The sequence below is a fragment of the Globicephala melas genome, chromosome 11, assembly GCF_963455315.2.
Source record: "Globicephala melas chromosome 11, mGloMel1.2, whole genome shotgun sequence".
NCBI classification, from domain to species: Eukaryota; Metazoa; Chordata; class Mammalia; order Artiodactyla; family Delphinidae; genus Globicephala; species Globicephala melas.
Genome location: NC_083324.2, coordinates 71,182,014 through 71,204,988, shown reverse-complemented (window position 1 = coordinate 71,204,988; position 22,975 = coordinate 71,182,014). Strand labels below are relative to the sequence as shown.

The 22,975-nt window shown below is 52.3% G+C and overlaps 1 protein-coding gene and 1 pseudogene across 1 annotated transcript; one reads left to right on the top strand and one right to left on the bottom strand.

Moving 5' to 3' along the window:
• PPP2R5D (protein phosphatase 2 regulatory subunit B'delta) lies at positions 1-19,452 on the bottom strand. Its single transcript, XM_030870689.2, has 16 exons — positions 19,317-19,452; positions 14,349-14,426; positions 5,161-5,371; positions 4,706-4,905; positions 4,497-4,607; positions 4,283-4,375; positions 3,724-3,854; positions 3,527-3,586; positions 3,312-3,420; positions 3,044-3,097; positions 2,566-2,736; positions 2,332-2,459; positions 1,584-1,685; positions 1,417-1,489; positions 1,158-1,274; positions 1-1,011 (listed from the first exon to the last, which is right to left on the bottom strand). The coding sequence occupies exons 1-16, from the start codon at positions 19,341-19,343 to the stop codon at positions 874-876; spliced, it is 1,803 nt and encodes a 600-aa protein (XP_030726549.1). The 5' UTR covers positions 19,344-19,452; the 3' UTR covers positions 1-873.
• A 1,230-nt stretch (positions 19,453-20,682) lies between these two features.
• LOC115860572 (zinc finger and SCAN domain-containing protein 5B-like) lies at positions 20,683-21,731 on the top strand (annotated as a pseudogene).
• Positions 21,732-22,975: the final 1,244 nt, after the last annotated feature.

Here is a 22,975-nt window from a genome sequence, read left to right as displayed (position 1 = left end):
GCCCCTCGCCCCTCCAAGGTTCCTGAAAGGGACAAGTGAGAGCCTGCCCAGCATCAGCACAAACAGGGAAATAAATAGGTGTTGGGGGGAGCCATGCTTAGGGCACTGCCCCCTGCTTCCTTCTTCCTAGCTTTGGGGACCAACAGCACAGGAAAGCAGTCAGCCCCAGGATGGTCCCTTCCGTGTCAGTGATCCCAGGGCTGCTGCTCACCAAAGAGGGGGTACAGGGTAGGGTGTTTGTTCATCCCCTTCTCTTGGTCCATCTGGGCCCTATATTCATCACCTACTGTCCAAAGCCTATGCTTTTCTCCTTTTGCTCTCCTATGTTGTCTTGATCAGGCAGGGGTAAGAGGAAATAATGCAGCCCCATCAGCCTGCACACTGCTGGGGCTGGGGGCCTATTTGTGCTGTTGGGGGTTGGCTCCCCTCCAGCTAATTCACTTCAGGGGCCAATGGGGTTTGATATAACTTTGGTGAGAATCATCTCCTGCTGCTCCCTATGTGCCTGCAGGGGAGGGAGACAAGGAGGAGACACCTGGAGTTCAACTGGGGCTGCAGGGGAGAGGAGAGGAGCACGTTATTCCCGTGTGTATTTCTCAGAGCAGCTGCAGGCAGCTGTGGGATAAGGAGCAGGAGGGGGCCAGGCATCCCCAAGTTGTGTGAGCGCTGAGCATTGCCGCGCTCAGCCTGTCTGTACTAGCCGCGGGGAGGCATGAACACATTTCAGGGGAGAAGAGGGACCACTCTGCGGGTGTCCCCGCTTCAAGTGCCTCATCCCCCTCCCTAGAGCAGAGAGGCCCTGCCTTGCCCCAAGTCAGCCAGTGGGGAGCAGAAGGTGGAGGGCTGGGGCCCTGTGGTGGGAGGGTGAGGAGGTCAGAGCGCCTCCTGGCTGGCAGTTAGAAACTCTTCCGCCCGCTTGTGCGCCTCCAGTGCCTTGATGGTGTACACGTCCTGAGGCAGCTCTGACTTCCGCCGAAGCAGCACTTTCTCCTTCTTGATGTCCTTTAGCATCTGTGTGGGGATGTGCAGGAGGTGAGGAATGGTGACCAAGTCCCGAGAAATCCCACTGTTCCCTGCCCTGATTCCTTGGCTCTGCGGCTCTTGTCTCCTCTCCCTCCCCGGGCTGTCTTGTCTTTCTGCTCCCCGTGCCCTCCCACCTGCACGGCCTCTGTCTCCACCGTTCTCTTCAGAAGCTGGATGTCCTCTGCCGTGGGGGTCTCCGTCTCCATCGAGTACACAGGAGGCAGTGGTGGAGGCGCTCGGAACATGGGATACTGAGAGGAAAGGAGGCAGACAAGTGGCGAGAGCCACTTGGGAAGTATGGGGACCCTGTTTGCTTCCTGCCCCTCCTCAGACAAACCCTCCCCCAACCCAGGCTGGACCCCTCAGTTCAGGGCAAGGGCAGAAGCACCTCACCTGGGGGTTAAGGCGAGCCAGCTCCTCAATCCTTTGCCACATCTCTTCTCTCTCTTTCATTCGGAACCGGCCCCTGAGGGAACAAAGACAGGATTGGGGTGGGCTTGAGAGAGAAGCACAGGGGGCTGGTGTGGAAGAGGAACACCCCCAAGGAGAGAGAGACTCACTTCTGCTTCTCTGCCTTGTACTGTTGTGTACAGTCATCAAACAGCTTCTGATTCATCTCCATAAACAGCTTCAGGGCATTGTAGATCAGGCCATGGATTGTCCTGCCGCCAGGAAGAAAGACGACGTGTAAGAGGCCAGAGCCTGCCCTCAGTGCCGGGACCTCAGTTTGCTCTCTCCCACAAGGTGTCTGTGCTAAGAGCTTTCTCATGTACTACTCCCATCCCACCAGCCTCTGTACAGTGTAAGCTCATCGCTCTGGCCAAATCATGTGACTTGAGATTGGCAGTTCAGGCCCTTTACAAATATGAGTCTGCCTGCCCATCCTTCCTGCACCCCGTGCTCCAAGAGCTCCCTTTTCCCCACTACCTCCTACTCTTCTAGCCCACACGAATGGCCTCCCAGCGCACAGCTTTAAACAGGAAAGCCTTTTAACAATGCTGGGATTTAATACATACTAAGAGGATCACATCAGCTTCTCACAACATGGAATTACATCTCCAAAGCTGCAGAATATCTGACCTCAAGAAGAGATGCGACAGAGGCCACAGCTCTGCTGCTGGGTAGCACAGATCTCTCACGTGGGTATCTTTTCTCCCCGGTCAGTCCCTCAAGGCCCTATTAATATGCAGTGGGCACCAGCCCCGCTTGCTGAGGGACCAGATGAGACCACTGGCTCTTGAGTCCATCCACACCCTCCCACATTCCAAAACCAGATCCTCAGTGCCCAGTGCCACCCCAGTTCCCTACTTGTTCCAGTGGCTCTTGGAGTTCCTGTAGAGTGCAGGGAACATGATGGGAAGGACTCGGGCAGCATTGTCACTTATCAGGCTCATGATGTACTCATTGTTCCAGTAATAGAGGGCACGCTCTGCCACCTGGTGGGGACAGGCGAGACTCAGTGGGGACATGGCTCGCTATGCTGAAGACCCTCCTCAGTTTTCTGGGAGGCAGGGGCTGGGATGTTCTGGGTCTGGGTCTCACCTGGAAATGGGGGCTGGAGACACACTTGGCAAGCTGGCGGAAGAGTGGTTCCATCACTTTGCTGAACTCTGAAGGTTCAATGACATCCAGAATCTCCTCTAGCTCATTCAGGAACATCACCTCCTTGGGGCTGTGGGTCTTGGGCCAGAACTTGAGAAGGCCCACGATCACCTGCGAGAAGAGGAGGACACGGGAATAAAATTCTCACTCAACACCTGTCTGGGTCTCCAGGAAGCCACCCTGCCCTCTCCCCCCAACCCCGGTGGGCACAGCTTGGGTGGCCTCAGCTAAGTGCTCCTGTTTCTCCGGCTTGGATGCTTCCTAGGTGCACAAAGGTTTTACTTCTCCTTTAGAGAGGAAACCATGCCACCTGTCGGGTTACATCGCCCGTGAGTGCTTGCAGCACCGCTCAATAGCTGCTGCTGGCAAGTGCTGCTGACAGGGAGAGGTGGACCCTGGGGCCCAGCAGGGGAGTTACCGGCTCAGTGAGGCTGCTTTCCTTCTCCAGGAACTGTACCACGCAGTACGCCAGCTGCAGAAGGTTGAGACAGAAAGGAGGTGAGGTGCAGGGCTCAGAAGGTCACAGAGAGGTCGGTGACAGAAACCAGACCCCGGTACAGAAGGGGAGGCGTGGAGAGGAATTCTGCCCCCTGCTCCCTCTGCCGCCCCATCACGGCTGGAATGCTTCCCCTTCCCTCTTTTCTCTGCAGCCAGGGCCGGGGATCATCAGGAGGAAGGCCGCTCACCTGAGGGTGGTAGACACTCAGAGACTTGACCTTGTGAAGGGGAAGCAGGACACGGATGAGGAACATCTTGTGCTCTTCTTTCAGGGGCAAGGCAAAGCCATTGATGATGCTGGGAGTTAAGGGAGGGTTGTCAGGACCAAAGGGCCAGGTCCAAGCTCAATGCATCAATCCTCCCGACCTCTTCTAGGCATGTGTGCCCCCGCCCCACCTCTCACCTGCCCAGGATCTCCAGGAGCTCGGCAATCCCATTGTGATGCTCCGTCTCATAGATGAACCTGAGGGAAGAACAAAGACTCTCTTGATAACCCCTGGTGCCCCTCCAGCATTCTGTGGAGTCCCACCTACCACCCTTCTCCCACCCCATCTTAGTGAGGGGCTTGCTTTGCTCCTGAGCCCAGGCTCCTGGCCTCACCTGTAGAAGATGTGGTTGATCTGCCTACGGATATAAGCCCGGAGCCCCAAAAACTTGCCATAGATGCGATGCAAGATGGTCTTGAGGAAGTCCCGCTCTCGAGGGTCCTCACTGTCAAACAGGTCCAGGAGCTGGGAGCAAGCGGGAGGAGAGGCGGCAGTGAGGCAGGAGCCGGGGAAAGCCAGGGCTGGGGTGACTTGGGTCCTGGCCAGAGGAAGCCCTCTGAAGAGGGTGCGTGGAGACAAGTCTCTGGGAAGAGCGATTCTATTGCACTGCTCTACCCCAGGTGATGTCTGGGAATACGTGCTGCATTCCCCATTGGGTGGGGCGGGGGGTAACAGTGTTGCTTTTTTGTTTCCTTCCATTATGCTGGAAGCTTCTTATGGACAGAGTAGGTTTGTTTAACCCCCATGGTCAATTTGCACCAGACACAGCTGAAACCCAATAGAGTACCTATATTCAGCAGAAGCAAAAAGAGCAGCTTGGACTGGAGGCAGGGGACGTGGGGCTAGAGTTCATGGACTGGAAGGAGGGGAAGGCAGGAACTTCAGGGACTCACAGCAAGGACAAACTTCTGGTCAATGTACTTCTTGGCTATGTTTGGCTGGAAATCGGGAGACTCAAGGAAACGTAAGAAAAACTCGTACACGAGCTGCGGGGGGAAAGGAGCATCACTTAGGGGCATTCCCCAAGGACTGGGAGAGCCCCCTTGCTGCAGGGCTCAGAGTGCCCCACTGCCCACAGCCAGGCCCCTGCCCTCTTTGCTCTGGTACCTGGAGATGCGGCCAGGCGGCCTCCAGGGTGGGCTCATCTTCCTCAGGGTCAAACTCGGCCCCGGTGGGATTTGAGGAAGGTGGCAGCGTCCGGAAGAGGTTCACTGAAAACTGAGGGGTAGGGAGGGCCCAGGTGAGAGCTCTCTGGGCAGGTCTGGGCTTTTCCGGGGCCCCCGTCCCTGCCCGCTTTCCCCTTTCCCTGTGCCTACCATAGTGACGGCCTCAGGGTAAATGGCCTCGGTGACAACATCGCGGCTGTGGGTGATGTACTCCACCATTTCGTTGAGCCCCGCCCGCTTCACCTCCTTGAATTTGAGGTCACTGAGTGGGTCTGACACAAAGTCAAAGAGGACGCAGCACTGGCGTAGCTTCTGGATAAACAGCTCCTCCCGCTCCTGGGTTGGTGAGTCTAGGGGCGGATGGGCCATGGTCAGGTCTCCTCTGTGGTCCTTCACTGCTATGCCCTGCTCACCTCGCAGGGCGTTCCCCGATCCCTTCCTGCCACCATCCTGCTCCCCTGACGCCCACCCCCAGCCCCAGCGCAACTCCCTCTCACATTCTCTAGAGCTTCCACCCTCCCCCAAACACCCCCAAACCTCCATTCTGCCAACACCCACTGTCCCCTAGGTCTGATGCCACAGCCCTCTTGACCTTTCCCAAGTACCTTTCAGGGCAGGAAGCTTCTGCAGCTCCCGGTTCTTGCTGAGGTTGAAGCGGGAGGAGCTTTGCCGTCGCTCCTTCTTGACAATCTGGGGCCCCCCTGAGTACTTGATTTTGCTGAGCTGTGTGGGGGGCGGCGTGCTGTTGCTAGGACGCTTGTTGGATGATGGCGGCTGCGGTGGTGGCTGCGGTGGCGGCTGCGGCTGGGGCTGGGCCTGGTCAAACGAGCGAGTCACTGGAGTGCACTCGCCAAGCTGCGCTTCCCACCCCAGGCCTGGCCCACCGCCCAGCCCCGGGTCAGTTTATGCCTCTATGGGCCTGGGCAGCAAGCAGCTGCCTCCCGCCCCGAAGGAGCCAAGACCAGGGTCAGACATAACTGCGGGACGTGGCCGTGGAAGGGGGCGGTCTAGAAGGCGTGTCTCCCAAAGTGACGCCCGCTGCCTGTGCATCAAGAGCCTTCAAAACGCTCACTCCCGTTCCTGAACAGGCAAAGCTGATTGATGGACTGACAGTGACAGAAGTCAGACAAGTGGCTCTCCTGCCGGGGAGGGGGTGGCAGCGGTGTGGGTTGGGGAGATGCGGGTGGTGACCGAGAAGGGGCACGAGGACCTTTCTGACTAATGGAAACATTCCATATCTTGACTGAGTCTGGGAGGTGGTTCATAGCATAAACATATGTAAAAATGCATCGAGCAGTACAGCAAAGATTACTCTATTTTATCATTTACTGAACGTGTGATAGTCTTCAGTTAAAGAAACTCCTCCCCATATCTCAGCAGTTTAACTACTAGAAATATAGATTAAGCAAAATCCTAAATATAAAAAAGGCTTTGTGCAAAAACACTTTTTATGGTCTTATTTATAATGGCCAGTATATAAATACATGGAAATCATGGAGTTAAAATTATGTTTATGAAAACTATGTACTAAATGTAATGATACGTGATTCAGCTGTGAAAAATGTTTACACAGTCAGAGTAATTTACCCAAAACGGGTGATAAGTATTCTGAGAAGAGGGGAAAAGTCTGCATGGAGGTATAAGACACTCGGGCCTTAATTTTCCACGTTAGGAAGTCAAGAGATATCTAAAGCTCACAAAATAAAGGGAAAAAAAAATCAGTAAAAGGATCTTGTTTGGAGGTACAAAAGTCAACCTGCAAGGAAAGAGTTAGGAGGTGAATGTGGTTGCCACGAAACAACAGGAGAAGAGGGGCCGGCGACAGGGGCTGCCCTGCTCATTACAAGCCTGAGAGTATTATCTGACCTTCTGAACAATGCACCTATCACCACGCTGATAAAAATTAAAAACAAAACAAAAAGAGTAAAACTATGGAATGAGAGAAAATTGCTTCCTATATGCTAAGTTAAATAAGGATAATACAAACCTGTATATCAAAATGAGCTCACCCATATTAAAACATGCACAGAACCCAAAATCCAGTTAAGAAAAAGAAAGAACAAGTGCCTGTGTTCATGACTATCTCCTGTAATGACAGAATGAGACATGACTTTTTCCTATTTCCCTAAATTTTTTACAAGCTGACACTGCTTTTATAATGGAGAAATAGGGAATGCCCTGGCAGTCCAGTGGTTAGGACTCTATGCTTCCACTGCACGGGGCCTGGGTTCGATCCCTGGTCAGGGAACTAAGATCCTGCAAGCCACACAGCACGGCCAAAAAAAAAAAAAAAAAAAAAAGGCAATATAATGGGAGAAATACAGCTAATTTCCAAAAGTTACTTCTTTACTTCCTCCCAGACACGGGTGTCAGAGCCCCACGAAGCCCATTTTCAGAAGCATACAAACAGGTGTTTGCAGGGCTGTCCACTCATAGGTACTGTCCAGGTAACCCCCTGCTGGGAGAGGGGAGAGGCTGAGCCACAGGACAGCCCTTCCCCCCAACCAGAGAAGAGACTGCAACAGGACCAGAGGAGTGAGGTCACGTCCAGCCGGGTCCCTACACCACAGGAAAACTGCCCTCCTGTGCTCACACCTGCCATCCCCGCCTCCTCTCCAGCCCGCTCCGTAAACTCTTACTTCATAAAATAAGAATGGGAGAATATGAAACTCTCTGGGATAAGGGGCAAGGAGGAAGACAAATGTTATGCTTTGTACGCTCTTGAATTTTTTATAGAAACAATTACGTCAAGCTTGTGACCTATCTGGGGGTCAGAGGCAGGAGAGGAGCGCTGGATCCAGCCCAGGGCAGGCCTTGGGTCCAGTGTAGCTCATTACCGCTTTGGCCATCTGGCCCTCTCCTCCTCCTGAAATGAGCCCCAGACACCAATTTGACTAGGGGAATGCAAAGAAGTGGGACAAGAGCAGTCATCACACACCTCCCTTGCTATGACTACACTCAACCAGTGTGATTTTTCTGGTTAGACAGTGCAAGGCACCCTGAAGTCTGGGGTCTCTCTTCCTGTATACGGAGGATGGATCACACCTTGGTAGAGGACGAAGGAGAGGGGCAAAAGGACAGGGGGCCAGAGCCTGGTGTGCATCAGACTCTCCCCATTTCCCTGTCGCAGGAACAACCCAATCCTTATCAGTGGAGCTCAACAGTCAAGGGCACAGACTTGAGCCTGACTGCCTGGGTTTGACTACTGGCTCTGCCATTTATTAGCTGAGTAACCTCCAGGAGGTCATATAGCCTCTCTGTGCCTCATCTGTAAAGTGGGGATGGCAATAGTACTACCTCACAGGGTTGTAATAAGGATTTAAATGAACAGTATATGGCACACAGAAGTGTCTTATAAGCAGTATCTTCTACTATTGTTGTTGTTATTATTATTATTTCCCATCCCTGGATTTTAGAAATACAGCCTGGAAATTCCTGAAAGTAGCACACCTCAAATGTTCCTTAGAGTTCATTATCCTTCTTGTTTTAAAATGGGGGAACCCAGGGAATTCCCTGGCAGTCCAGTGGTTAGGACTCCATGCTTTCACTGCTGTGGGCCTGGGTTCAATCCCTGGGTGGGGAACTAAGATCTCACAAGCCACATAGCGTGGCCAAAAACATAATAAAATAAAATGGGAGAACCCAAGAAGGCATTGCATCTTTCAAGACCCACCTTCTTCCAAAAAGCCTTCTCCAATCACTCCAGGACTTGCATGTCCACCCTCCACCCTCAACCTTCTGACACTGCTTATCTGTTCCATTGGCTCTGGGATCATCCCCAGTGACACCTCTTGATCACTTTGCTCATGTGTCATCTCCCCACTAGAAAGCAAGTCCCTTTAAAGCCAGGACCCTGGTTTGTGCCCCTCTGGGTCTCCTCAGCACTGGCACTGACACCTAACAGGCATTCAGTGAATGACTGGTTATTTGATTGATGGGAGGACAGGGCGGGCGGGGGACACCAAGCCCAGGCCCATCTCCATAGGTCCCTCCTGTCCTGACCGGGGACCTTCAGAACAAAGCCCTGCACAGTGGTGGGAGCAGAGTGGGAAGGAGAAACATCAGAAATACTAGGCTGAGGGGCTCAGTGGCAACTGAGGAACAAGACTCGGGAAAAATATGTCTCTCTCCATCCTCCCAGATAAGATGCAGAAACCCTGCATCTCCATGAATCTCGCACTTAGGGGACATCCAGAGAAAGGAGGCCTTCTTCCCAAAAAGGGAAAAGCAAGACCTCAATTTTCTCTGCTAACGAGCAGAGGGTTGGACTAGATCAGTAGTCCAAACACTCTCCAAGTAAGGTGTTTTTGTTTTTGTTTTTGTTTTTGTTTTTGTTTTTTGCAGTACGCGGGCTTCTCACCGTTGTGGCCTCTCCCGTTGTGGAGCACAGGCTCCGGACGCGCAGCGGCCATGGCTCACGGGCCCAGCCGCTCTGTGGCATGTGGGATCTTCCCGGACCGAGGCACGAACCCGTGTCCCCTGCACCGGCAGGCGGACTCTCAACCACTGCGCCACCAGGGAAGCCCCCAAGTAAGGTTTTAAGAAAACAGAGATTGCATGGCTGAAAATCATAGTTTAAAAAGCCACCCAATGAGTTGATGCCTAAGGTCCCTTCCCCTTCAGGATGGCATTATTGAAGGCTGGGGTGGCCGGAGAGCAGCTGAGCCGGCTTAGTCTGCCCCGCCCCCAGCCCACTGGGCCACCCTGGTTTTATAAGGACCATTGGCTCCCAGGCCCCAGATACACGGAGCAGCTGAGAGACAGCTGGGCCGGCCAGCAAAGCCCTGGAAACATACTTGTCAGAAGGGAGTATAGGTGTGTGCCAGCAACTCACTTCACGTTCAACCCTTTCTCCTAAAAGCTCTAGCTTCCAACTTCTCCTTTGTTGACCTGGGCTGGAGATGAGAGGCAGCTGCATCCCCAGGAGAACCTTCTGCAGCCATCAGAGCATGGGTGGACACGGCCCAAAGGCAAGCTGGTGACCTGCCTGCTCCCACTTCTGAGACTCCACAGTGGCTGTCTCCTCTGCCTGAACAACCGTCTCCTCCCACTTCTAAACTTGCAACAGGATCCAAACGCCAAGAAGCCTTCCTAGATTCAGGCCTCCTGCAATCCAGTGGGGCTTTTTTTAAAAATATAAATTTATTTATTTATTTTTGGCTGCATTGGGTCTTAGCTGCTGCACGCAGGCTTTTCTCTAGTTGCGGTGAGTGGGGGCTGCTCTTCGTTGTGGCTCGTGGGCTCTAGAGCGCAAGCTCTGTAATTGTGGCGCACGGGCTTAGTTGCTTCGCCACATGTGGGATCTTCCCGGACCAGGGCTCGAACCCGTGTCCCCTGCACTGGCGGGCGGATTCTCAACCACTGCGCCACCAGGGAAGCCCCTCCAGTGGGGCTTTGAATTTATACACCACCCTCACACTCAGGAGACTGCAACTATACTTGCCCACTCTGAACCAATTCCATTCCAACCTGACCCTAACACAGACACCTGTAATCATTAAACCCATATATTTAAACATAAAGTAGGACATAGAAATATAAGTTAAGCACTATAGAAGGTACTGTAGTAGAAAGACGAAAGATAAAATTATCAGTGAAAAACGCAAAGATTAATGTTATAGCTTTTGCATAATGAATTAACTAGCTGAGTGAAGATCATTTTAGTTTCAAACCCTGAAAATCAGAGAGGCATTCTCTCCTATATTGACACCTAGAGCACTGTTGGGTTGGCCAAAGAGTTCGTTTGGGTTTTTCGTAACAGCTTACAAAAAAACCAAATGAACTTTTTGGCCAACCCCATACCCATTCTTTTTTTGTTGTTTGTTTGTTTGTTTGTTTTGTTTTTTTCAGTACACGGGCTTCTCACTGTTGTGGCCTCTCCCGTTGCGGAGCACAGGCTCCGGACGCGCTGGCTCAGCGGCCATGGCTCACGGGCCCAGCCGCTCTGCGGCATGTGGGATCTTCCCGGACCGGGGCACGAACCCATGTCCCCTGCATCAGCAGGCGGACTCTCAACCACTGCGCCACCAGGGAAGCCCCCCCATACCCATTCTTAATTCATTTATTCAATAAACATCATGCTACGCATTAGAGATTAAAAAGGGAATAAGGCATGGCCCTTGCCCTCGAAGAGCTCAAAGTCCAGTGGGCAAGACACGAAAGCAGCCATTAGTGCAGGGCAATGCAAAACCAGAGCGCCGCAAGAGATTCAGGAACTCAGAGGGCTGAGTGACAAACTCTGCCTGAAGAATCAGGGAAGCCCTCCCTGAAGAGGTGACTTTTGATTTGTCTCTTAAAGGATAAACACGGGTTTAGGCAAAGAATGAAAAGAGAGAGATAAAGCAGTCCAGGCCAATGGGATGACACCAATAAGAGCCCTGAGCCACAAAAGGCTTGTCGGGTTGGAAGATGGAAAGTCCAGAGGGGCTGGAAGAACAGGGCAGGGCCAGCCCAGGAGGCCTGAGGCTGCATATTTGAATTTGTGAGCAATGAGATGCCAAGAGGGGCTTTTAAGTAAAGGACTGATAGGACCAAAAATGTTTTTAGGGTAACAACTCTGGCTACAGTGATGTCAGGCTGAAGTGGGGGAGACCAGGATCGTTTCTTCCTCCCTCCGTCCCTGTTCCCAGAACTCAGGACAGGGCACAGCACACAGAAAAGTCCACAGCACTGAAATGCTTTTTCCAAAGACAGGCCAGGAAAGACCCTTGCCTTGTAGCAGAGTCTGACCTAATCTCTCAAGGCTCCTTTCCATTCTAAGACTCTTCTAGAATCTTAGAACCAGTCTATTAGGTCATTAAGAACACGGGAGGACTGGCCACAGACCTGCGCTGAATTCCAGCTCTGCTGTTTTACTGCTGAGTAAAAGCTACTTAACATCACTAAGCCTCAGTTTCCTCTGTAAAATGGGGCTGATGATGATAACAGATGACCTCAGGGACTGCTGTAGAGATTAAATGAGAAGATTATAAGATTAAATGCATGCGTACTTAGCACAGTGCCTGGGACAGACTGTACTGGGTTGAACAGTGTTCCCCCAAAACTCACATCAACCCAACATCTATGAATGTGATCGTATTTGGAAACAGGGTCTTTGCAGATGTAATCAAGTTAAAATGAGGTCATACTGGATTAGGGTGGGCCCTAAATCCAACATGACTGGTGTTCTTATAAGAAGAGGGAAATTTGGACACAGAGACAGAGGCACAGGGGAGAACGCTGAGCGAAGATGGAGGCAGAGATTGGAACGATGGTTCTACAAGCCAAGGAGCAGATCGCAGAAAGCCACCGAAGCTGGGAGAGAGGCGTGGAAGAGATTCTTCCCTAGAACCTCAGAGGAACATGGCCTGCTGACACCTTGATTTCAGACTTCTGACCTCCACAGCTATGAGAGAATAAAATTCTGGTATTTTAAGCCACCCAATTCATGGTAATTGCTTATGGCTGTCCTAGGAAACTAATACACAAGTAACTGCTCAATAAAATAAATGTTGGCTGCTATAAATTATTAAGATCAGTTGGAAAGACTGGCAAATGCTTGACACGGGGTAAGTTTGGCTGTAAGAACCCAAAATTCTTGACTAGAAAAAGGGCAAGGGAGGGATTTCCTTGGCGGTCCAGTGGTTAAGACTTTGCCTTCCAATGCAGGGGGTGCAAGTTCGATCCCTGGTCGGGAGCTAAGATCCCACATGCTTCGCAGCCAAAAAAAAAACAAAACATAAAACAGAAGCAATATTGTAACAAATTCAATAAAGACTTTAAAAATGGTCCACATCAAAAAAAAAAAAAGGAAAAGAAAGAAAAAGGGCAAGAGAAGGACTGTGACAAACAGCTTTTGATGACCTGGGCCTCACAGCCTGGCCCCCAACTATTCCATGTCCCACTGCCTGGGGCCACCTGGGTGCATTTCTGCAAAATCATGGAGAATTCCTGCAGCTGCCTCAGACAGGTGAGCCCTGAGCGGCATTTCATAAAACAGAGCCCAAGGTGAACACGACACTCTCCTCTTCCAGAGGGCGGTGGAGAAATCACAGCAGCTGGTCTCAGCTTATTTCTTAAGCTGCTTGAGCCTTCGTTTTCCTACCTATGAAAAGAGAGGTTCCTTCCAGGTCTAATTTGAAGTTGGTTTGTTTGCTCATCCATTCACTAATGCATTCAAATGCAGGTGCTTCCGGTGGGCCAGGCCCTTCGGTGTGAGCGAGAGCCTCTCAGGAGCTAAGTGTTAACACAGGAGACAACTGACACACAATGAATTCCCACGGAATTGTTTCATTACAGCTGTGGTTAAGCACTGCCATGGAGTGATGCTGGGTACCAGGGGCCCTGACCGCGTCCTGGGCATGGGGATGGGGGCAGGTGGTCAAGGAGGGCTACTTCCAGGAAATGACAGCCAATCTGTCTAGTAACTGAATGAGCAGGAGGGAGTCAGGCAGAAGGCAGGGGTGGCCCCCCCAAGCTATTCCTTTCTGTGCCTTTAAATCCTGTTTCCAAGTCTCTTGCTTTGAGTATCAGTTGCCGGCTCCCGCCACCTTCCCTGTGGGTCCCACACATGTCATGGCTCCTGAAGGGGAGACTGAGCCCAGAGGGTGTGCCCTCCAGAAGCATCTCCTGGTGATCTCCTGTGAACCAAGGGCGTCAGCACACAGGTGTGGGGAAGAAGCAAGCGCCTTCCCTCAGAGTTCACAGCCTGGGGGAGAGAAACACATCCGGGAACCAACAGTGCCAGAACTGAGTGACAAGGACTGGCCTAGAGACATGTTCAGATGCCAGTGTATGTGCAGAGGAAGGAGGAATTTCTCTTCTGTGGTCCTCAACTCTCACGTCTGTAAGATGGAGAAAACCTACCCTGCTTCCTCCCATCACTCAAGTGAGGGTAAAATGATGGTCGCAGGTGTGAAAAGTGCTTGGCTCTCTTTGGAGGTGACAGGGACCAGAAGTATCCAGAAAAATCCAAATCCAGAGTTAACCCCAACCAAACACTTTTCAATCGATCTCCTCTCCATGACCTGCCCCCAATCCACAAGACCTGCTCAGAATTAGACAGCTCCATTTCCTGTTCACCTCCATCCCTCTGAACAGTTTAGCACAGGAGGGAGGAAGCGCAGAAAGCAAGGATCACCAGCTTCCGGGTAACACAGGCGCTCGCTCAGTGTGCTCCCAGGACCCTTCAGCATCCAAGCATCCCACTGAGCACACGCCCAAGCTTCCATGGACACACTCTGGACTTCCTTAAGTCCCTCCACCCCCGTGTGCTCTCTGCTTGCCATTTATTGCTTTACAGCCCTAGACTGCCAAGCTGCGCTGACCTCTGCTCATGCCTGTCCTTCAGCAGCTCCCGTCTGATCGGGACCAAGAGAGGTGCGCCCAGCCCTGCCCGACTCAAGGGCATCAGCCACTCCCCACCCCTGCCCCACCCAGAGCTACACTGAAGTCACCCCACTGAGCACCCATGTGCACCCATGTACTTTTCCCTCCTCCCCAGGACTCAATGCCCCTAGCTTCTTGCCCTAAGAGAAAAGGAATTCTCAACACTTTGGTAGACAGAGAATTGACTTTCACAGGAATCCCTGCGGAATCGGAAAAACTGGAGGGCTTATTTGGTTCATAGCCGCCAAAGGGAAAGCCTGCCTGAGGGCAGCCTGGATGGGCTGTCCAGGCCCCTCCCTGGCTATGAAAGTATCCTTCCCTTCTGTCCCAATAATCTCCGGGCCCCTGAGATCCCCCACCCCACTGGCCATCAAGCAGGTGGAACTGGCGCCTGCACCGTAACTAGGGCTATGCCCACGTTCATTACCTCCTCAGCGCTCTCGCCGCCACCATCCTTGCTCGAGCTGCTGGGCTTCGCCGCGCCTTTGGCAAGCTTGGGGGGCTCCTGAAGGGAGAAGACGGAGGTAGAGTTAACAGATGCCAAGGAAGGGAGAGGCCTCATCCTCATCCCTCAGGTCTCTGTTGTAATTCTCCTCCGTCCAATTGAATCAATCAGTCAATCAGCACCACTGAGCACCTACCTTAAACCTGGGGCGGTGGGGTGGCAGGTTGGGGTACACAAAGGGAGATTCAGTCCCTCAAAGGCACCAACGAGTTCAGAATCTGGTTAGGAAGACAACTCTAACACACAATAATCCAGCATGACCATGCTCCTTCACCTCACAAGGCTGTTGTATGCGTTAGGGCCTCGGTCAGGTAAGAACCAGGGTGACGAGGCTCAAGGGAGAAGCAGCATGGAAGAAGCTGCTCAGACTGGCTTCTGGCTAAAGCGGGCAGAGGGGGCCTGAGGCTCTCATGCTGGAGGGAAGGGAGTCACCACTCTACCCTCGAGGCCATCTGGAAAGACCTGGAAGCCTTTTTAGGATATCACAAACAGCACCCAGACTAGAAACTGCTACTGGCATAATCAGTGGGGCCCAGGGATGCTAACAGGTATAGGAATCGTCCCAAGAACGCCTCGGTAGACAAGCACAAGGACAGGGATGGCGACAAGGCCCAGAATTGCTATAAAGAATGAGCACTAGTCCAAAGTCTCCCTTGGGAACCTAGCTGCTGGCTCAGAGCCCTGGCCTGCCCAGCATCTCTTCCTATGCTTTGGGCCAAAAAAAAGCAACTGCCCAGGGACAGGATGAGGAAAATGTGAAAAAGACTTGGGGATTTAGGTCTGACTGCAAGCTCAACACAAATCATCCATGTGCTGTGGCTGCCACGGCAGCTCATGTGACCTGCCATCCAGTTAACAGACCTGTGCAGAGTGCCTGGCACCAGGGGACGTGGAAGCGCCCCGTCCTTGGCACTGATGGGGCCATTCTGGAGGATCTGGTTCAGTCGAGAGCATCACACTTTGGGAGGGACAAAGACAAATGCTAGGTTTTCTTCGGGGAATATATAACCCATAGAGGGAGTAGATTCAAAAGCAGGTCCTGAGAGCCACAGCTGCAGGAACTGGGATAGTTAACAATGGAAGGGAGGAGTCATGGCGGGTGGGGGAGCAAGAGGGATCTTTACGAATAAATGAAGGGCTGCCATGTGGACTAAAGACGCAACTTGTTCTATGTGGATCCAGAGGCCCAAGAGCCACGGGCAGAAGTGGCAGGAAGACAGGCTGAGGCTCCAAAGAAGGAAGACTTTTCTCCTGGAGCAGCTGCACAGAAACCAGCTGCCTAGTGAGGCTGTAAGCTCCCCAACCCAAGAGCATTCAAGCAGAGGTGCATTCATGCCTCCTCCAAGGCATGATGCAAAAGGGTCCCGAGCCTTAAATGCAGATCGGATCGGAGGACCTTGGAAATCACTTCTAGCTCTGAGATTCTGCCACTTGATAGCACCTGAGCCCCTTCAGTGAGAAGTGTTAAATCCAGTGATTATACCCATGGGGGCAAAAGGATTTCAGGGAGAAGAGAGCTCTGCGTAGGCTGGAGCAGGGGGAAGGCTTCGTGGGGGTGGGGAGGCAGGAAGCCGTTCCCAGGTGTGGAGCAGCTCCAGGCAGTCGTAGCAGTGGGAAGGAGCCCTGTGCTCTGGGTGGCTAGGCACTCTCCCAGGGCCCACTGACCAGGCGGGGCACACTCACCCCTTGCCGAGGGGCCAGCGAGTGGTGCAGAGTGTGGGGTGGAGAGGAAAAGGATGAGGGGGGGTGCAGGCAGGACGCAACACTGAGGTGACCGTCTGCACACACCCCAGACATGGGCCTCTCGGACAAAGCTGGCCCATCTGCACCCACGTCTCACCTCTCTCCTTGATCGTGAGCTCCTTGTTCCTTTTTGTACCCCTCCACCCACCCTGCAGCACTCAGACATATCTCCCAGGCAATGTGCAGAAGAAAGATCCCGGCTGCCTGGGGGGTGGTGTTGGGGGGTGGGCATGGGAACCAGGCCACCACCCTTGCTCCCTGGCTCCCGCAGAGCAGGTGAAATGCACACACTTCAGCCCAGCCCAGCTGTCCAGTGTTGCATGGCAATGTGGTTTAGAGTCAGCCCTGTGTTCCTGGCCCAGCTCTTACTGGCTATACAATCATGGGCAAGTTAACTAGCCTCGCTGAGCCTGTTTCCTCACCTATTAAGTGCTGACAATCAAAGTACCTAATTCCCTTTATTTTTTTTTTAAATTTTTAAATTTTAAATTTTTTTCTTTTTTGTCTGTGCCGCACAGCATGCAGGATCTTAGTTCCCCGACCAGGGATCGAACCTGTGCCCCCTGCAGTGGAAGCACGGGACGACTGGACCGCCAGGGAAGTACCCCTAATTCCCTTTAGCACAGTGTCTGGCACATGAAAAAATGAAATGTTAGTCAATGTTATTAACTATTATTATGAACAAGAAGAGTGTGGGAGGGAGCAGAGGCACGCCACCACCCAGGAACCTAAAAGAGAGAAGTCTTAGATCAGAACATGAGGGAACAGGAAGGATGAAAATCTCCCCAAGGATTGACTCAGCACTCATCCATTGAGCACCTACTGTGTACAAGGAGATGCCAAACCAAAATGGAACTTAGTTATTATCTCAAGGGGGAAGAAAAGACTTGTCTACAATTAATTCCAGTCCAAGGGAACACAAAAGGGCCATAAGTGACCTACCGAGTACTCAGCAAATCCAGGGGAGGAGGGAGAGCTCACCCCCAACTAAGGGTTCAGGATGGGCTTCAGGGAGGAGGCCATGAGGTTAGGCCAGGCATGGGACCAGCAGAGATGAAGGAGAAAGGGGAGAGGTGACGGATGAGCAATACAGACCCTCCATCCCCACCTCCTCTCTGCCCCCACCCCTTTTAGGCAAACCCCAGTGACATCGTCAGGACTTGTCAACCACTGAAGGAGGCCAAATGCAACTAGAAATCAAAAGTGGAAAGTTAAACCTTAAAGGGGATCAAAGATGCCTGGCCCCATGCAAACCAATCCTTCCCGTACTCTTTCCCAACCAAACACTTAACACCTGTGGTCCTAGCAAGTCTTAAGAATTTTTCTTCTTCTTCTCAGTCCTCTAGTAGATTAAGGCTTTCTGTGGATGGGACAGTATCTGTTCCATCAGACTAACAACTACAGATGAGTGAGGACCTCACCAGCTTCCCCTGAATTGCCTTGCTCTCCACACTCTTTGTAGGAGCCCTTCAGCCCCTGGTGTGGCTGACTTTTGTGTGCATCACCTACCGCTAAGCTGCCCAAACCACCTCAGCATGCCTGCTCCCCAAAGACACAGGGCCTGGGTGGGGCACCCAAACCTGCCCAGCTCAGCACCCAAGGAGGTTCAGTGCCTGCTATACCACCACCAACTCAACACTCAGAATCTCAGGCCCTGAGAGGTTATGGGGACAATCCAGAATCAGAGCTGCCTGGCAAATCTCCAACAGCCCCAGGATAGGGAGTTTAACTGATAAGGTCAGAGATGGCAGCCCAGCAATCCAGCCAATAAGAGGGCAAATGAAAGCAAGACACCTCTGGGGTCATAAAGTGGGTGAGCAGAACACCAGGCCAGAGCTAGCGCCCATCATGAAGGACCAGCCCCAGGAAAGAAGAAGCTGGGGGAGGCTGGAACTGGTATCCTAGCATCCTCTGTGTGAGTCTGTACCTCAAAGGAACCACACCTCTGAGTCAGACATCAGCAACAGCAGGAAACAGAGGGTAGGGAAAGACAGGGATGAAGAAGAGGAGAAGGCAGTTCGGAGGTAGAAGAGGAAGGCGAAAGAAGGCAGCATGAAGAAACAGTCTGTGTCAAGACAACAAGACAAAGGCAAGGGTGTCCAGGGGTGGCTGCCCTGTGGAGTAAGAAGGATAGCTAATCTGATAGTGAGGGCAGATTCCCAATTTGAGGACAGTGTGGCCCAGGAAAGGCAGAAACCCAGCACTCGTACAAAAAAGGAAAAATGCAAAGGTTATCTTCAATTAGGAATAAGGGGAGTAACCTGTCCAGATTAGGAAAGGTGACTGGTTGAGGATGAACCTGGGAGTGGGTTGGTGCCTGTTAGAGGGGCTTTGGAACAGAGGAGGCCTTTAAGTCAGGAGACCTGATATTACAGCTGGGCCTCCAGCAGGTTGTGTGACCTTGGCCAAGTCCCTTCCCCTGTCCCCCTGTCGGGGCTTCAGTCTCCTCATCTGTATCACTAGGGATTGCACTGAATGCGCTCAGACACCCTGACGTTCCGAGGTTCCATCGGCAGAAGGAAGGGCTCAGTCCTGGTTTACAAGTTTGTGTGTGAAGGAAGAACTAGAGGGAGGGGCCTAGGCCAGATTCGGTGGAGGAGAGAGAAAGCAGAGCCGTTCTAGGTCAAGGAGCCTGGCAAGGAGGGAGAAGGGGCTGTAGGGGACGGTGGAGAAGGCAGGCCCAGGCCCAGGCCCAGGCGGGTGGGAAGAGGAGGGAAGAGAAGGGGCTGCGCGAGGTTGGAGAGGGGGCTTAGTTCTGGAGGGAGGTGCAATCTCAGATAAGCGGCTGTCCCAAACGGCAAACGGGTGGGGGATGGGGAGGTGATGGGGAGGGGATGGGGGCAGAAAAGGCAAGGGAGTAACCTGGGAGTGGGGCAGGATCTGGAGGGAGGAGGTTACCCTGGGCCGGGGGTCGGTGGAGGGAGGTGCATGTCGGGGGACTCTACCCCGGACAAGGGAGGGAGCTTTCTCAGCTGCGGCACAGGCTGGGGGGTGCGACCGGCAGCCGGGGCGGAGGGCCGGCCCCGGGAGTCCTGCGGGGGCCGGACGGGAGGGTCAGTCCGGGGCTGTCCCGGGCCTGGCTCGGGCCCCTCCCAGAGCTCCGCACAGGCCCCGAGGCGGAGGCGCGGGGAAAAGGGCCACGCTTACCTTCTCCTTCTTCAGTTTATAGGGCATCTCGGCCCGTCCGGACCCGGTCCGGCTCTTGCGGCCCCGCTCCGGCTCCGGCTTTGCTCGGCCGCGCTCGGCCCGCTCGGCTTCTCTTCGCCACCGCCTGCGCGCTGCGCCCCGGGTCGAGCGGTGTCTGTGTCTCCAATTGGCCCGAACTCTTACAAACCTGCCTGACAACCAGGCGCCGCCTTCTCCGATTGGTCATTGGAACCAAGCGGCTTCCTTTTTTTCTCATTGGAAAGGAAGAGTACAAACCGCCAGGGTTGGGCTCCCAGAATTGGCTGAAGTGGGAGGTCCCGCCCTAAAGGGGGTCGAGCTTAGCGTGAGAGGCGCGGGTCAGGGGATGCCCGGGCTTTGCACCCAGTGCTGCACTTCGGCATCTGGTGTGCCTCAGCCTCGGCCGTTCTTCGCGGCCCGTTCAATTCTAAAGTGGTTCTCACTCTTTCCCCACTGCGATTCCGCCCAGTCCGAATTGAAGGAAAGAAGCCCTAAAATGAAAGGTGCCTTTCTTCGTCAGGGTAACGTAACACTAATTGCCTACGCAAAATCGGTGGAGAGAGCTACCAGGAGCCCTCGAGGGCATCCTTTCCAAGACAAGGCTTGAGGAGGATCAAAGGGGAAGCCTGGCAGCCCGGGACTTTGGGAAGAGGATCCCCGTTCCTACTGCATATGCTCTAGGGTTGGGGAACTGGCTAGACCTGAGCACTTGGGAACTCAGTGGAAATGCTACCTCATTGTTGAGTGTCTCGGAAATACATCCCTTACTCCCCACCCTGCCAAAGCCAGTGTCCTAATGCACAAGATCAGTTCCTGCCCTCAAGGAGTTAAGAGTCTGGTGAAGTTAACAGCCATGTATAAATAGATGATTAAGAAACAATGTAGTAGGGCTTCCCTGGTGGCGCAGTGGTTAAGAATCCACCTGCCAATGCAGGGGACACGGGTTAGAGCTCTGGTCCAGGAAGATTTCACGTGCTGTGGAGCAGCTAAGTCCATGGGCCACAACTACTGAGGCTGCGCTCTAGAGCCCATGCTCTGCAGCAAGAGAAGCCACGGCAATGAGAAGCCCGCGCACTGCAACGAAGAGTAGCCCCCCTTCTCCGAAAGCCCGCCAGCAGCAACAAAGACTCAACGCAAACAAAAATAAATAAAATAAATTTATTTTTAAAAAGATACAATGTACTAAATTACACAAACCTAGAGGTGGCTGGAGGAATATGTTTCAGAAAGTCAACTCCAGTAGCAGGTTGACTACTGGAGAAGGCTTAAGAGTAAGCCTGTGGTTGCTCAGGATTTGTTGATTCACAGGATTGTGGGGAGGATGGTAAGGGAAAGGGAGGAGTTGAGGATGAATTCTGGAAGCCATCAGAGATGTAGGAGGTAAACTGGTGTCATAATGGCAAAGGAAGTATAAGAGGATTGGTCAATAGTGTCAGATCCCAGAGAAAGGTTGAGTAAGATCAAGATCAAACAGCATCTCAAGAGCCTGAAATTCTCAAGGGTCCTGAGGGAGAAGTTTCCACTAAGAGTGGATACAGAAGAGGTTCTCCGAGGAGTCTAAGATGTTTCAAATGGAAACAGGCCAACAGTCCCACTTCCCAAGAAGTGCGTCAGGAAGAAGCCACATCTTTGGACAAAGGAGAATTCTCAGGACAACTTGGGTCCCATTCTGTTGGTACACCTAGCACAGTGGGACCAACCAGTCTTCCTGAGGGAAAAGAAGCCTGGGGATGGGCACCCTATGAATATGGTATGCAAGAAGAGATTTCCTTATCCATCTCAGCTTACCCTTCACCAGAGGACAAACATGGGAGAGACACCCTTTAAATGAAATATCTGTTCCAAAGGGTTTATGCAGCCTTCGGACCTGCAGGTTCACCAGCGAATCCACACAGGAGAGAAGCCATACTGCTGTGATCTCTGCCCCAAGAAGTTCACCCACAACTCCACGCTGCACGCTCACAAGAGGATCCACACCAAGGAGAAGCCTTTACGATGTGAGCACTGTGACAAAGTCTTTAGCCACAGCGAGAACCGCAACATTCACTGACACACTCACTCTGTGCTCAAACCCTACTTGTGTCCCGAGTGTCACAGTGCCTTCCGTCAGCTGGGGACTTTCAAATGCCACCAGAAAACACATTCCAAATGACTTTCCCAGGACCCCGCACGCAGGTCCAAGTCCCTTCTGCTCCAAGAAGGGAATTCAGGATGATTTGTCACCTCCGTGATACAAAGGATGGATGACATGTGAAGAACTTAGGAGGATACTGGAACCCAATGGGGTTCCATCCACGTGTATTAAAAGGATCTTTGAGGGCTTCCCTGGTGGCGCAGTGGTTGAGAGTCCACCTGCCGTTGCAGGGGACACGGGTTCGTGCCCTGGTCTGGGAAGATCCCACGTGCCGCGGAGCGGCTAGGCCCGTGAGCCATGGCCACTGAGCCTGTGCGTCTGGAGCCTGTGCTCCGCAATGGGAGAGGCCACAACAGTGAGAGGCCCGCGTACTGCAAGAAAAAAAAAAAAAGGATCTTTGAGTGATGACTTATCTTTCCCTTTGGATTTTGTTTTCTACTTTAGTATAGCCTATGTTTTTTAAAATAAGTTTTTGTTTGTGTTCTTCTTTCAACAATGCATGTCGTAGTGGTTTTAAATACTTCATCATGAAACCTAGGCTGCTGCTGATTGTCTTCCTTTTAGGCATGATTTCATTGTAAAATAGGATGCTCCTGGCATGGCAGCCAGATAAAATATAGGAAAACCAGTGAAATTTAAATTTCAAATAAACAAATGCATTTTTTGTCCAAAAAACCAAAAGATCAAACAACCTCACCTATATTCTGCAGTTAAGAGGTTACAGATGATCTTTGCAGGAAAGTTTCAGAAGAATGGAAGGAACATTATAGCAGGTTGAAGAGCAAGAGGTATGGAAGTAAAGGCAACAAAATCTAGGCTCCTGGCTATCTTACAGAAGTAATATTTGGCATTCAATGACAAACGACGATTTCAAGGTAATGCAGAGTGGAAGGCATGCCAACCATTATTTGCTGGGGGAAAAGCCTAGAAGGAAAGCACGTTTATTTGTGGATGGATATTTGTGTCTGTATGGATGCTGACCCAGGCAGGATACCAGATGTATTTACCCATTCCCAAGACTTCAAGGAGCACGATAGCCATGAGGCCTGGAGCTTGCCTGCTACTGTGTAAAGGAGGCATATCCTGTTTGGACTCACCCCACCATCCTCCCAGTCCTTGGTTCCTCTGAGAGGCAGGGGACAGAGCCACATAATAATTTAGAACTATCAAATGGGAACTTCCATCCTTGTGAATTCAGGTACCTAGTACATTCTTTTTTTTTTTTTTGGTTGTGTTGGGTCTTCACTGCTGTGCGCAGGCGTTCTCTAGTTGCAGCGAGTGGGGAACTACCTTCATTGCGGTGCTCGGACTTCTCATTGCAGTGGCTTCTCTTGCTGCAGAGCAGGGGTTCTAGAGCGCAGTCTCAGGAGTTATGGTGCACGGGCTTAGTTGCTCTGCGGCATGTGGGAACTTCCTGGACCAGGGCTCAAACCTGTGTCCCCTGTATTGGCAGGTGGATTCTTAACCACTGCACCACCAGGGAAGTCCGTCTTTTTTTTTTTTAATA

Coding starts and splice junctions, on each gene's coding strand:
- PPP2R5D (XM_030870689.2), bottom strand. CDS start 19,343: ATGCCCTATAAACTGAAGAAGGAGAAG. Junction 5,372..14,348: donor GCGGCGAGAGCGCTGAGGAG/GTAATGAACGTG, acceptor TCGTTTGACCAG/GCCCAGCCCCAGCCGCAGCC. Junction 2,737..3,043: donor AAAGCAGCCTCACTGAGCCG/GTAACTCCCCTG, acceptor CTCTTCTCGCAG/GTGATCGTGGGCCTTCTCAA.